Source organism: Fragaria vesca, linkage group LG6 (genome assembly GCF_000184155.1).
Source record: "Fragaria vesca subsp. vesca linkage group LG6, FraVesHawaii_1.0, whole genome shotgun sequence".
NCBI classification, from domain to species: domain Eukaryota; kingdom Viridiplantae; phylum Streptophyta; class Magnoliopsida; order Rosales; family Rosaceae; genus Fragaria; species Fragaria vesca.
In genome coordinates this window covers 17,369,228-17,383,287 of record NC_020496.1, presented here as the reverse complement: position 1 = coordinate 17,383,287, position 14,060 = coordinate 17,369,228, and the positions used below count along the sequence as shown (strand labels likewise).

At 38.8% G+C, this 14,060-nt stretch overlaps 3 protein-coding genes across 3 annotated transcripts in view; 2 read left to right on the top strand and 1 right to left on the bottom strand.

The window, feature by feature from the left end:
• The window catches only part of LOC101291853, a 10,301-nt gene extending 7,635 nt beyond the window's left edge, over positions 1 to 2,666 (top strand). Inside the window, exons 21-24 of the mRNA XM_004305447.1 lie at positions 185 to 316; positions 504 to 616; positions 703 to 784; positions 908 to 2,666. Coding sequence (XP_004305495.1) covers positions 185 to 316; positions 504 to 616; positions 703 to 784; positions 908 to 2,464 — 1,884 coding nt within the window. The 3' untranslated portion in view covers positions 2,465 to 2,666. The remainder of the gene's footprint in view (positions 1 to 184; positions 317 to 503; positions 617 to 702; positions 785 to 907) is intronic.
• Positions 2,667 to 3,332: 666 nt separating this feature from the next.
• Positions 3,333 to 6,913, top strand: LOC101291555 (U-box domain-containing protein 52-like). Its single transcript, XM_004305446.1, has 9 exons — positions 3,333 to 3,491; positions 3,870 to 3,965; positions 4,040 to 4,161; positions 4,250 to 4,461; positions 4,579 to 4,633; positions 4,829 to 5,042; positions 5,168 to 5,269; positions 5,377 to 5,802; positions 6,023 to 6,913. Exons 1-9 carry the CDS (start codon positions 3,333 to 3,335, stop codon positions 6,797 to 6,799), a joined length of 2,163 nt encoding a protein of 720 aa, XP_004305494.1. The 3' UTR covers positions 6,800 to 6,913.
• Positions 6,914 to 9,699: 2,786 nt separating this feature from the next.
• On the bottom strand, positions 9,700 to 10,287 carry LOC101291267. The gene has a single exon (XM_004305445.1). The coding sequence runs from the start codon at positions 10,285 to 10,287 to the stop codon at positions 9,700 to 9,702; it is 588 nt and encodes a 195-aa protein (XP_004305493.1).
• Between the last annotated feature and the right edge of the window lie 3,773 nt (positions 10,288 to 14,060).

Below are 14,060 nucleotides of genomic sequence, written 5' to 3'. Positions count from 1 at the left end.
CTCCCCCTCCCTCTCTCTCTCTCTCCTCCTCTCTCTCTCTCTCTCTCTCTGTGTATATGTAGATACATTATATATTTGGATGTGCTTCTGTGCATGGCTGCATGATGTCCCTCATTTTTCTGCAAACTTCGTATATTTCATTATTTCTAAATTGAATCTTTTACATGGTTATTACACCTTTTAGACTGCTGCAAGCTATCATGCCATAGCCATAGCTCTTTCATTGATGGAAGCATATTCTCTAAGCGTGCAACATGAGCAAACAACACTCAAGATACTTCAAGACAAACTTGGACCTGAGGATCTTCGTACTCAGGTAACCACACAATCTTTACTATTCTCTATATTTGTTGGATGGATGGATGGATTCAGTTGATAAATCTGTGTTGTTGGCCTTTTCTGTTACTTATTAAAAGAAACTGATGTGGCTGTAGCTTATCATCTTATACTCATAATTTGAAGATGTCAGTTAACATGTTAATGACTTGTATATTCCTGAGCAGGATGCAGCAGCATGGCTTGAATATTTTGAGTCTAAGTCTCTAGAGCAGCAAGAAGCAGCACGAAATGGATCTCCAAAGCCTGATGCCTTGATTGCAAGCAAAGGTCACCTTAGGTATTAATATGGTATTCCCAAATTACTTGATTCTATGTTCTTTAATTAAACGTGTGGGGACTAAACCGTTTCATGTTCCAATGCAGTGTGTCAGATCTCCTGGATTACATAAGCCCTGATCAAGATTCAAAAGTAAATGATGCACATAGGAAGCAGCGACGTGCAAAGGTGAATAGATTCTCCCTTATATATTCTTGTGACAGATTGCATTCATAGTTGATCCTACTATTAGGGCATGATATTTCGGTATATCCAATCTGTATTTCACATGTTACATGATTATATTTGCAGGTTCATCAATCGAGTGATACTATCTATCAGGAACATCAAGATGCGGTAGGTGAAGATGACTTGCCAAGTGATGGACTTGAAAACACTATGGTCTTGATAGATGATAATACTGAAGTAGTTGAGGAAAGATGGGTTCATCAGGAACTGGAGGAAAAAGAACATGTCTCTAGAAATGGTTTGTCAGTTACCGGTGTAACAGCCGAAGAAACAACTTCAGATGAAGGCTGGCAAGAAGCCAATTCAAAGGGGAGGTCTGGAAATACCACTTCTGGGCGGAAGTTCAGTCGAAGGAGGCCAGATAGTGAATCTTCACACTTCAGAGAAAGCAAATATTCGAGGGAAGTTAAATCCTCATCACAGACTGCAGCTGCGAAGAGCTTTCTAAATGATTCATCCTCATCAAAGCAATCAAAGGTTCGTACTGTGAGTACTGGAGAGGACTCAGTTAGACTTCAGTCCAAGAATACTGTTTCTAAAGTCTCCACTACTCCAGCGACTCTTACGAACTTGACTTCAAAATCTGTATCTTACAAACAAGTAGCTTTGGCACCTCCAGGTACTGTCCTAAAGTCATTGCTGGATAAAGTTGACAACCTAAATGTGGAAAAATCTGAAAAAAAGGTGTGTAACCCTCCACCTGAGACATTGAAAACTGAAGAAAGCATAGGGGTAGTTGAATTCACTCCAAAGGACGAGACCGAAGGAACACATGCAAGTTCAACCCCATCAGAAGATACAGGCCCTGAAACTGTGGAAGAAAGGTCTGCCGAAAAAAATGGAAGTAAGCTATCGGCTGCAGCAGAACCATTCAATCCAAGACCACACACCATGGCTCACCCTCTAAATCCAGTTGCTGTTACAAGTGTATATGATGTGAGAGCCAGTCAAGCAATGCTTTCTGCACCTGTGCTACCCCCAGTAGCTGCCAGAGTTCCTTGTGGTCCTCGGTCACCTTTGTATTATAAAACCAACTATTCTTTTCGCATGAGACAAGGTGTTCAAAAGTTTCAAAGTCCCCTTTCAGAAAGAAGTGGATCTGGACCTCCAAGAATCATGAATCCACATGCTCCAGAGTTTGTTCCCGGGAGAAGTTTGCCAGCAGATTACATGGATGAATATGCAGAATATGCAACTGATTCAAATTCTTCATTTGAAATGAATAGAGCTGAAGAGATGGATGAGAAATCAAATGGTAAAGCCGAGAGAAAGAGCATTTCTGAGTCTGAGAAGTCAGAGCTTGCAAGGCAGATATTGCTGAGCTTTATCGTAAAATCTGTCCAGCACAACAAGGATTCGGAAAGTGAAAGTAAGCCGGAAAATCATTCTGATGCTGTAGAGAATGACAGTGCAATTATAAAAATTCACTACGGAAATGAAGGAAAAACGAACTTGGTTTCTCAATCCAGTGACTGTGATCAATCAAAAACAATGGATGTGGATACAAATGAAGTTGTTGATAGTGAAGGATTTACAGTTGTGACAAAGAGGAGAAGAAGTCGGCAGCAGTTCAGAAGTGAGTTGTACAACCAGCAATCCATCTCAGCTTCTGTTCATTGAAACATACAACATCATATAGCTCCTGAAATCAGGGTACCACCGAATTTCTTTTCTTTGAACCTCAGCTCAATCTCACACACACAACACGTTATAGTCGAGAAAATCAATTAGTTTTTGTATCACAATAAGTTGTCATCATGCTTATTTTTGTATCCAATTTTTTTAGAGGTTTCGATGAATAAAAGCTGTCCCTCGTTTCCAGATATAGTGGTAATCACTATATTAAGAAGTGTTTAATAATGTCTTAGAGTATGATCATCTTTTCTTCAGGTTAGTTTAGTTTAACTTATATCAGTATTTAGTATGTACAGTTTATTTCCTCATGATTACTATCATAATTAAGGAGAGAGAAATAAGTCATAGTTTAGTATATTTAGGTGAAAATGGTAATACATTAGCTTTGTTCATCTGTGCGTTCAAATTTGTTAGGCTTCGCTGTAAAAAATTTCTAAAATAAATATCTCCAACAAATTATGACCTTCGTTATGAACTCCTAAATTATGTGCCATGTCATAGGGCATGTAAGTTGAGCTAAGTTTAGAAAAGGTTACAGAGAGATGAATGAGCTCATTGGAGTCAGGTAGCTTAAAATAGAGATCAGAGATGGACATGGTTATGGAAACTCTTGCGTTAACCCAACTAACCAACTTACTTTGACTAATGCTCCATAATCAATCCAAGAGAGGAGCAACAGAAACAAGAGGGCGTTATCAGTTATTGAAGTTTAAACATTGTTTTCAAGGTAAGAGGAACAATAAATAATCCTGTTCTTCATTCTGGGTTTTGTAACTGGAAAATTTCTCAAACAAAACAAGGAAGATAATAAGGCATTCATAGTACGTAGCTTATGAGTTCAGGCGAGGAAGAAATGGGAATCAGAGGTAAAGCGGAGAGGAGAGAAGAGTCGGTGGCGGTGGCCATCGACAAGGACAGAGGAAGCCAATATGCTATCAAATGGGCTATTGATAATCTTCTCAGCAGAGGCCAAGCTCTCACATTGCTTCATGTTAAACACACAACAAATGCAGTTCCCAACCAATGTAATTCAATCTCCCTCCTCCTCTCTTTAGTTCTCTTATGCATGCATGGATGATCATCAAGAATATGGACTCCCACATCCGGATTTCAACTTCTTGATTCTATATAGATCCTTAACATAGTTTCTCCATCCTTTGCCAATTGGTTTTGAGATGCATGCTAAAACTTTAACATGATACCGGGGCGGACAATCTACCCATGAGGCCATACAGTCTACATGTTGTGTTGTTGCTTGAACTGGGATAATGTTCTTAAAACTCACTAGTCTGTGAAGTACTCATCAATTAATTGCATATTTTTATATATAATTTCACCTGTTTAATTCTTCTTTTATGGTGCAGCCGGGAGCTCGGTGTCTATGTCTGAGGTTAAGGAGGATGTTGCAAAGGTGTACAGAAAACAACTTGAAGCTCAAGCAAAAGAGTTGTTTCTACCATTCCGTTGCTTTTGCACCAAAAAGGCTGTGAGTCTCGAACTGTAATATAATTAGCTTCACACCAGAACTTCACCTTATGGTTTAATTTTTTTTTGTTGCAGATAAATTGCAAAGAAGTCATAATCGAGGATACAGATGTAACAAAAGGAATCATCAACTACGTCAATTCCAATGGGATTGAGGTTTTGGTACTTGGCGCACCATCAAAAAGCAGCTTCATCAGGTTGTGATCTAAACCTTGCGATGAAACAATCGTACATCCATATTAGCACATGTCAATCCTAAATGTATCAACTTTTCTTTCACAACAGATTCATGACTACAGACGTTCCAACCACCGTGGTGAAAAGGGTACCGGACTTTTGCACTGTTTATGTCATTGGGAAAGGAAAGATCTCATATGTGCGATCTGCTACCAGCTCATTACCCCCAAAACCTCAATCGCGTAATCAAATACAGTACCAAGCTAGCAATGTTTCAGATTCAAGTGAAACACAAAGCACAGTCAGCCAGAAATCTAGAGGTTTGTCATGAGTTCTGTGTATTAGCTCATGCAATGTTATAATCTATTTGCCACCCTCAATAGCATGTTATATACTTGTCATTAGTAAATACTAACTAGCATCTTTCATCAATCCAGGAGGCGAGAGGAAACAGTATACGCCCCGTACCCAGCAAAATGACAATGAAATCCTGTAAGCTTTTAGCTTTGATTCTTTTTGAGTCGGGAATAGATATTAGCAGTATCAATTAGGAACTTTCTGTATTTGGCTGAGTTTCAATAACATGTGTTAAAGAGTTATAAAGTCATATCAATTTATGTGCAATGATTAATATGCTGAAAAAGATATGACCACAGTTGGTAAAGATTAACCTAAGATCTGATACAGGTCACCATTCTCAAGAGGAAAAGCTTCAATGAACAAAACACATGAGCTGTCTGTCGAGAGTGATATATCGTTCGTGAGCAGCAACGGAAGGTCAAGCACTGATTACAGAAGCTCTACATCATCGTACTCTGGAACCAAGTACATTGACATGGGTTTCGCCAACAATGACTTCTCATCAATGGATAATGACATATCATGGTCACCACAGAACATGGTAAGATGAATTACACATGAAAAATGTCGTTACTCCGAGACATGCATTTGTGGCAAAATCAATAATACATGGAGAAATAGTTCACATTTCACAGTATTAAATTTGATTTGCAATGATCTTGATAGGATGGAGTGGAATCGGAGATGAGGAGGCTCATGCTAGAGCTCAAGCAAACAAGGGACATGTACAATAATGCCTGCAAGGAGGCACTCATAGCACAACATCAGGTATTCATGCGTAAACCTGAATGAAGATTGTGTGTTTTTCTTTTCTTTTTTAGCTTTTGGTATCAGAACAATAGTTCAGGCAAAACATTATATTGGCATGTCAACAGGCAAATGAAGTAAACCAATGGAAAAGGGCAGAAGAAGTGAGACTAGAAGAGGCAAAAGTAGCCGAAGAAGTTGCAATGGAAGCTGCAGAGAAGGAGAAAGCCAAATGTAAAGCAGCAGTCGAAATAGCACAAGCAGCTCGAAGGGTTGCAGAATTCGAGGCACTGAAAAGGAAGAGTGCAGAAAATAAAGCCCTTAAAGAAGCAGAAGACAGGAAAAAAGCACAAGCAGGAATGGCATTTGATGTCAGGTATAGGAAGTATTCAATTGAAGAGATTGAAGCAGCAACAAACGAATTCTCAGGTAGTCTCAAGATTGGGGAAGGAGGCTATGGACCTGTGTATAAAGGTGAACTAGACCATACATCTGTGGCAATAAAAGTTCTCCGTCCAGATGCAGCTCATGGGAAATCACAGTTCAAGCGAGAGGTTTGTGACTTCATACATGATTAAACACTAAATTTTACTACAAAGTTTCTTCTAAAATACAACAGTTTCATTTAATTAGCATATAAACATCATAACAAAGGGAAGTCTTATGAGTTCTTAATATCAAGGCTGATACCTTTCCTATTTATCTAAGCAATATTCATTAAGAAATATACTATGTATTCTAAATGTATCTGAGGAACTCTGAATCATCATGCAGGTTGAAGTGTTGAGCTGCATAAGACATCCAAACATGGTCCTCCTTCTTGGAGCATGTCCCGAGTACGGCTGCCTTGTCTACGAGTACATGGCTAATGGTAGCTTAGAAGATCGCCTATCCCGGAAAGGCAATACCCCGGTTATTCCTTGGCAGCTAAGGTTCCGAATTGCAGCAGAAATTGCCACAGGGCTTTTGTTCCTTCATCAAAGCAAGCCAGAACCCCTTGTACATCGTGACCTTAAACCCGGAAACATATTGCTGGACCATAATTATGTCAGCAAGATTAGTGATGTAGGTTTGGCTAGACTTGTCCCTCCATCAGTAGCCGACTCTGTCACTCAGTACTACATGACATCAACAGCAGGAACATTCTGTTACATCGATCCAGAGTATCAGCAAACCGGAATGCTTGGAACAAAATCTGATATCTACTCACTCGGAGTCGTGCTTCTGCAAATCATAACAGGTCGGCCACCAATGGGTTTGACACATCTTGTTGAGAGGGCTATTGAGCAAGGGACCTTTATTGACGTGCTTGACCCTGCTGTTAAAGACTGGCCTGTTAAGGACGCCTTGAGCTTTGCTAAGCTAGCTTTAAAGTGTGCTGAAATGAGGCGAAAAGATAGACCGGATCTTGGGAAGGTTGTGCTACCTGAGCTTAACCGGTTGAGAGCGCTTGGCCAAGATAGCATGAATGCTATGATGTTTGGTGGCAGTGAAGTATTCTCTCCAAGAAAAGGCCAATTTTCCTCTAGTCAAGTGAGTTACATAACCTAACTTACACATCGTATTATGCATACAAGGAAGATTATGTATCAACACGTACTAGAAGGACGTCAACTGATTTTTCGTAAGTGGTAGCTAGTTAAAAAAGAAGTCTAGAGGACTTAATCAATACTACGTATATGAAAGGAGGATCCATACTCTCCATTGAGCCCTTTTCAATATCCTGAGCAATTGAGCAGTCTTTGAAGCTGGAAAGTTTCACTGTAATTTTTTGTTTTGGCATGTGTTTTTATGTTACATGCATATTTCGTTTTTTTTTTTTATGGGAACATGCATATTTTGTTAAACTTCATTTGTGTAAAATAGTTGCAGGATGTGATGAGTGACCACGACAGCTCAAGGAGTCAATCAAGCACATCATCTTCTAATGGTAGAAGATTATTCTCAGATATGTCATCTGAGTCTTAAGTCTAATCAGTCTGATGACAAGTCGTCTACACAATTAGAAACTTGTGACTGAAGAATTTGTACATACGTACACTTGGACACTTGGTGTCCACTCTAGCTCCTAGAGAGGTGAAAGAATGGGATAAAGCTCTATTCGGAGAGAGCATTTAGCATACGTTGGTATCATATTCTCTGTTTTTTTTTTTTTTTTTTTTTTTCTTAGTTTTTTTCTGGCTGATCGATGTACTGAGACACTGAAAATTGTTTGATGATAAACTCATAAAAGTAAGTTTGTTACTATTTTTTTTTTTATGAAGAAATTATAACTCAGGTGCATAATATGGTAACAATTAATACAAACAACCCTTCATGTCATGGCTCGATAAAAATGAAAAATCCCAGGATCCCAGCAACATTGATTGGTCACCTTGAAGCAGTCAATGTTGTCATCGACTTGGTCACTTAGGTTGGAGATTAATAGTGTACCAAACCAAAGATTAGATTTAGCAAACTGATCAGCAAACAGCGACATTGCAGCCATGCATGATCCTCATTCCTGCCACGAGTGTGGCACCATCATAAATTCATAATCACTTGTGCCGTTGAAAAACCAAAGGAAAAAGGAGACGACGAAGGAGAGTCATTCTCTCATGGGAGATGGAAGGAAGAGAAAAGCGAGTAAAGGTCTCGTCGACTTTGTCGAGGACAGCATATATGGAAGTGCCTAGAGATTGAGATTTGAGGTGAAGGTAAGACTATACAATCTTTATCAGTTAATAACAAATTTGTTAATTACTTGAACTGAATTTATTTATTTATTTATTTTTTATTTTAGAAAGAGTTGAACTGAATGTTTCTTGTATCCATAGACTATAATTTCATAATTTTCGGTCAATGGTGAAATGAGAGTCGACTTAAGTTTCATCTCTCTAAACCCTAATTAATTTCCTGATCTCACCAACAACCTCCTCTCCTCGATCTGTTTCCCCTCACCCATGGTGGTGATCCCTCATCCTTTTGTGTTGATTCCTCACCCTCTGTGGTGATTCCTCACCCCAAGTGGTGATTTTTCTTTGCTTTTTCTCTTCCTTTGCATCTGATTTTGGTCCCCATAGATCAAATCCGTTTCTAGTCCTTACCCTAAGGCTTATTCTCAAGTTTGTACTCATGTTGACTCTCAGATCTTGTTCTTCCGCTGCTCCTCAAGATTTTCAAACCGTGATTAAGGCTTCTTCTTCTTCTCTACCTTGTCCTGCTATGAAAGATTTCGTCATCATTTGCAACCACCTCTTTAGATCTCAAGCTTAGTTGTTGAGATCTATGTTGGCTTGGTTGTTGTTACTGTTTTATTCGAGTTTTTCTCATAATTGGTCGACGAGAGAATGTACGGCAGCTCTGTCCTCCTCAACTTTGCAGACCACATCTTACCAATCTTTGCTCGCAATTTTCATCGGAGCTTTGGTGACGACATTCCAAGGCGGCTGCAAGTTAGAGATGAAAAAGAAATTTTATTTAGGGTTATGTTTTGGGCTTTTGGGCCTTTAGTTTACTTTGTTTTTGTAATGTCTTTCTCATGTCTTAATCTTCTTAAAGATGACTTTGAGAGACTTGTTTGCTTGCCTTTAGCTTTGTTTGCTTGTCCCTGGCTTCGTTTGGGCCTCCTTGTGTCTTTTGGCTTTTATGATATTTGTTTCACGACAAAAAAATAATAATAATAATAATACACTATAAGTTTTGTTGTTGCCTTGGCTTTGTTTAGGCCTTCTTGTGCCTTTCGGTTTCTATGATATTTGTTTCACGACCAAAAACAAAAATACACTATAAGTTTTGTTGTATTAGCTATAACAAACCAGCAAGAGCTAATAGTTTGTTCTTATATTCTGCTAGCACAATTAATTATCAATCCTTCCACACAAATATTCTCCGGAGACTTCTGTACCCACATTTAAGTAGGAAAGCCGAAAGCCAATATATATATAGTTTCAGCACGATCACCTGCCAATGGCATATCTTTTATAACGAAGCCCGAAGCCCCGAAGTAACAGCACCCACCCATGCTTTAGAATTTAGATAACGAAACCATCAAAATTTATCGAATGTGTCTAAAAATAGATTTGATTTTTATAAAAGAAAAGAGGAATAGGTTATAGGTAGCAACTATATATGACTGACAGAAAAAAGTGCACGCCACAGCCACTTTTGCTTCACACTTATTCTCATCATCCCAGGGTTGACAAGATTGAACGAGAGTGGAGTGCATGCCACATTATTCCACTTTTATTTTGGCCACATTATTATTCCACTTTGGATTTTGGCTCTACACCACGTACTATTATTCCCAGTAATTCGTTTCCGTGCTGCATTCTCACAAGATAAATAAAACAAGATCAAAGTAAGAAATACATTGCAACATGATCATATAATTGACTCAAAGTTCCAGAGAAGAAAACAATGGTAGAGGGAGGAGGCTAGCTAGCTCATCAGTAATGAAATAACTCATTTAATTAAGAAATAGAGGTGGAGGGTTGATGAGTCTGAGTGATGTCTCGAGGAGAATGCAAAGGAAACAAAGGCAAAAGCTCAGGTGGGTGATGATCAGGCCCTCGCGGTGTACTTAGCGGACTTGGTTGGTGCATATAGAACCCTTTCTCTGCGATAATGGCTCGCTCCGCCTCTTCCTCGTCCACCACCTCGCACGGCGACACCGGCGTCCTGGGGCTCCCACGTGCCAGAAACTCAAACGGAGAAACTGGTGACATCATCACCGGCCGAGCCAGCTGCTGGGGTCCACACGACGATGATGACGAAGGGTGTAGTACTGTTGTGGAGGTAGTGAGGTGGAGCTCGAGCTTCTTGGTGCTTTGTCTCCTCTCGTGGAGCTTGAAGGCGGGCCGTCGGGGCCCCACTTCGGCGGCGGGTTTGGGGTTGGTGTAGCGTGCGGGGAGGGTCAGAGGGAGCTTCTGGGCTGAGGGGTCCTCCGTTGCTCCGGTGAGCTTCTGGACGACGGCCCGGAAGCTTGATGGGTCGGCTTGGACGTAGGTGGTGTTGGGGGAAGCCGGGTCGGATCCGTAAGTAGGTTGGTGAGTGTTCATGTTGGTGGTGATGGAAGAAGACGTCGGAGGTTTCTGAGAGAGAAACGAGGCAGCGGGAAGAAGAAGAAGAGAGGCATCAAATGGTAGGCAGTGAGGTGATGAGGATAGGAAGAGCAACAATGGTTTTAAAGGCTTTATTATTATTATTTTTTTTTTCACTTGACTTTTTACTAGGGTTTCTTATTATTCTGTGCCTTTAATTGCTTGTGTTCTTTGCTTTATGGGGGGTAGTGTGTGGTGGAAGTGTCAGAATATACGGCGGAGGTCCGGCTCAGCTAGACTTCTGCGTTTTCACTTGTTGTCGTCGAGTCAAGTCGGCCGGGCATATTGATTTGAATGTTTTACTTGAGAAAATTAATTTGTTGGACAACAACAAACCTATGAAGAAGTGAATCCTACGTACGTATTTCACTATTAAAATTCAGCTCTTAGATGACGCCGTGACGGACATGATTCGTTGTTTAAGATCTATTTTTCGTACGTCGTTTAGGATCCCAATAGACGAAAGGTCTATTTTCTGTACTTCACGTTTCCTAGTCGACGTAAAAGTTAGCCCGTCGACTAAGATAGATTTTAGCAAAGAAAATGTATGATTCACTTTATACTTATATTTTGGAGCTCTGTATAATTTAGTTCGCAGATGATTTTTAATCGTCGATAGATGTCTTAAGACCGATTTGCATAGGTTGAAAAATAGACATGCATTGTCAAAGACTCAAAGTCGTATTCATATTCATATATACATGAGAGAGGTGTGACGACTGTCAAACGTCCAAAAGCTTTGTTTGAAATTTGATTCCAACAAATATTGTTGAATTACGTTTTGATGGTCTTTCTCTCTTTGCTTCGTTTGTCAACCACTTTTGAAATTTCAGCTAAAGCTTAAGTGAAGGACAAGCATAGACTCTCATCATTTTGCGATCGAGGTAATAATTAGCAGCAAGAAAAATGGAATTTGCAATAATTCACACCAATGATAACTTTTATTTGCTACTGTTCCAAAAAATTTAATGTGATAAAAACTAAAAAGGTTAAGAAACACAAACCAATTTGTATTTAAATTTGAAAAAAAATGAAAAAAATAAAAGGATCCCTAGCCCGGATAGATGGTAAAAAGATGATCGAATTGATTGATGAGTCATTCACATAAGAAGCTCAATGTAATAAACTGTACACTGTAACTGTAGATTGTATGAGTGCAGACGGCAAAAGAGACTACACTGGGCAGTCTGGTTTTTACTTTTCACTTTTGTATAGTACATTTTTTCTATCTGTTTGTTTCTGTTTTGAGGTTTGCTTTCTGGTTTGAGGTTTGCTGGTGGGGTACGTGTGGGCTTGAACTTTGACATTACGGAGAAGAAATTCTCCTCTCAAATATTTTCAGGTCTATCTTGTTGGCTAGCATGCATGGTCGACGTTCATTCTCGAGTTTCTTTACTCTTATTCTTTCTTTCTTTCTTTCTCTTTGGGTGCATGTCTGCTTTGCTTTGCTGGGATGGTTTTTGTTTTTCTATACTTGTTGACATTTGTGGTTTCGTGCTTTACTGCAAGTCTTGATTCCTTTTTCGTTAGAGACACGGGGCTAGCTTCTCTGCTATTTCTATCCCCTTTCCTGTGTTTGAAAGTATCATGGACCAGCTGAAGACCAAAGACTTTGATGAAAGTAAGCTTTCGTAAACGCCACGAGTGAGTACTAGAAAAACAAGCAAATGCATTTTGAAACTGCTTAGGGCAACTCCAATAGAGAGCCTAAAACTGGGTTTTAGTCCTATATATGGACTTTTCATCTCCAACGGGCTAAAACCTGGGGTTTTGGTTTTGGAAATATATGACCAAGTTCTATTTTCAGTCCTATATTTGAGACAATTCCAGGACCAGGACTTGATTTTGGGCTGGGCCAGAGAAGAAAGAGAAACCACGCGCGCGGCACATCCATGGAGACGAACGCGCGCTCCAGCTCCGTTTAAATGGACGACGCGCGTAACGCGAGCTGCAGAAACCAACCATCGCCTCTCTGCGCAGCTGGGCCCCAGTCACGTGCGGCAGTCTCTCCTTCTGACCGAGAACGAATGCCTGTGATGAAGCCCCCGAATTTGAAATGGACGGTCAACGAGCTCTGCGAGGTCCAACGGTCAGAAAAAAAAAATTACGGCCAGCAGTTTTACCTCTTTATAAAACTCGTTTTTACCTCAAAAAAAAATCAGAAATAACATAAAAAATGTATAGATCCGTTGGCAACATTTTTTGAAGAATTCTATAAATACCAACACAAGACTTCACAAATTCCTCACACCAAAATCCTTTTCTCCTTCCAAACTTTTCATTTATTCACTACATCTTGTTCTTCAATTTTTTTTTTCCAAGAGAAAAAATGGGCAAAAGAAAGGATTCATGGAGACACAATGAACTCATAGTGTTTGACATGTGGCGACGATAATCACATCCGAACTCAGTTGTTTATCGTATACATCGACACAACACAAGATAATATCTGTCAATAATTTGATTGTTTGTCATATGCCGACCTAAAGCGACAAAAAATTAGTATGTATTAATTATTTTTTTAATTAACAAAATTATATTTAATTATAAGAATAATTTAAAATTTTGTGATATAAATGAAAATTGTGAACTTTTACTAACTTATTAAGGTTATTAACATATTATTTAATATAATATTCATAAATATACCACCTATAACTTATTTTAATCAACAAAAGTGAATATAAGACCTCATATAGGACTCATTCTTGGAGATGAGAAAATGAGTCATAAATGAATAGTACAATAAAAAGGTCTTATAATTGATATAGGATTCCAAATCCAAGACCATGGTTGGAGTTGCCCTTATATGAATTTTTGATCCTGGCGAAGATCAAATCCCCTGCAGACTCATAAGAAATGGGGATGAAATGGTGGCATGATTAGATCCACGAGATTTATTCATTTAAGACACGGGGCTAGCTTCTCTGCTATGTCTAACGGCCCAAATTGTTTCGTCTATTTTTGTCCTTAAATTGCATCCCGCGGCTGAGCAGCCCTGATATTTGTATCATCCTACTATAAACCAAAGCAGTCTTTCAAATTCTAGCTTCAACTTTTCATTTTTTCTTACAATTTTCAAAATGTATATTTTGATAACCACAATATGAGAAAAGAAAATAAAGAAAATTTGTTATATTTGAACTTACTTACATGTCAAATATGATCAAAGCGGTCTTAACTTTCCATTCTAGCGGGCTTCAAATTTTAAGTTTTGGTATGTATTGGATATTTTGACTTTGTTGTGAACATATTCACCGCATCTATATTAGTGTTGTTATTTCTGGGTTTCTACATAATCCAACTTATCAATGCATAGATTATCATTTAAATGCAATATAAGTTAAAATTGAATGGAAAGCTAAATTATATATTATGAGTATTCTAACTTAGCATTGTTTACATGCTAATAATCAGAAATAGCAATAATGGATTCTCCTATATTTGAATAAACCAACAAAGAATATGTCTTAAAATGAGCTAATATGAAGTGTTATGCTAAATTTGATGAATTTAGATTAGCATTATGTTAACCCCAAATCTCGCAGCATTATCCAATACTTCCTACGGTCAATTTACTATATACAATTGTTTGGTTAACTGTTCATAAACACAGTAAACAGTGCATAAACTTTTTTTACCCTGCTAATGGGCTGTGTAATTCCGTATTGACCCTTCGTTTCAACTCTAAGTATAAAAATATTTTTTTTCGCTGCTTCTCTCTCTCTCTC

Excerpts from the sequence above, each read along its gene's own strand:
- LOC101291555 (XM_004305446.1), top strand. The coding sequence starts at position 3,333 with ATGGGAATCAGAGGTAAAGCGGAGAGGAGAGAAGAGTCGGTGGCGGTG. Across the intron at positions 4,462-4,578 it reads AGTCAGCCAGAAATCTAGAG|GAGGCGAGAGGAAACAGTAT; the intron begins GTTTGTCATGAG and ends TCATCAATCCAG. Across the intron at positions 5,803-6,022 it reads AATCACAGTTCAAGCGAGAG|GTTGAAGTGTTGAGCTGCAT; the intron begins GTTTGTGACTTC and ends ATCATCATGCAG.
- LOC101291267 (XM_004305445.1), bottom strand. The coding sequence starts at position 10,287 with ATGAACACTCACCAACCTACTTACGGATCCGACCCGGCTTCCCCCAAC.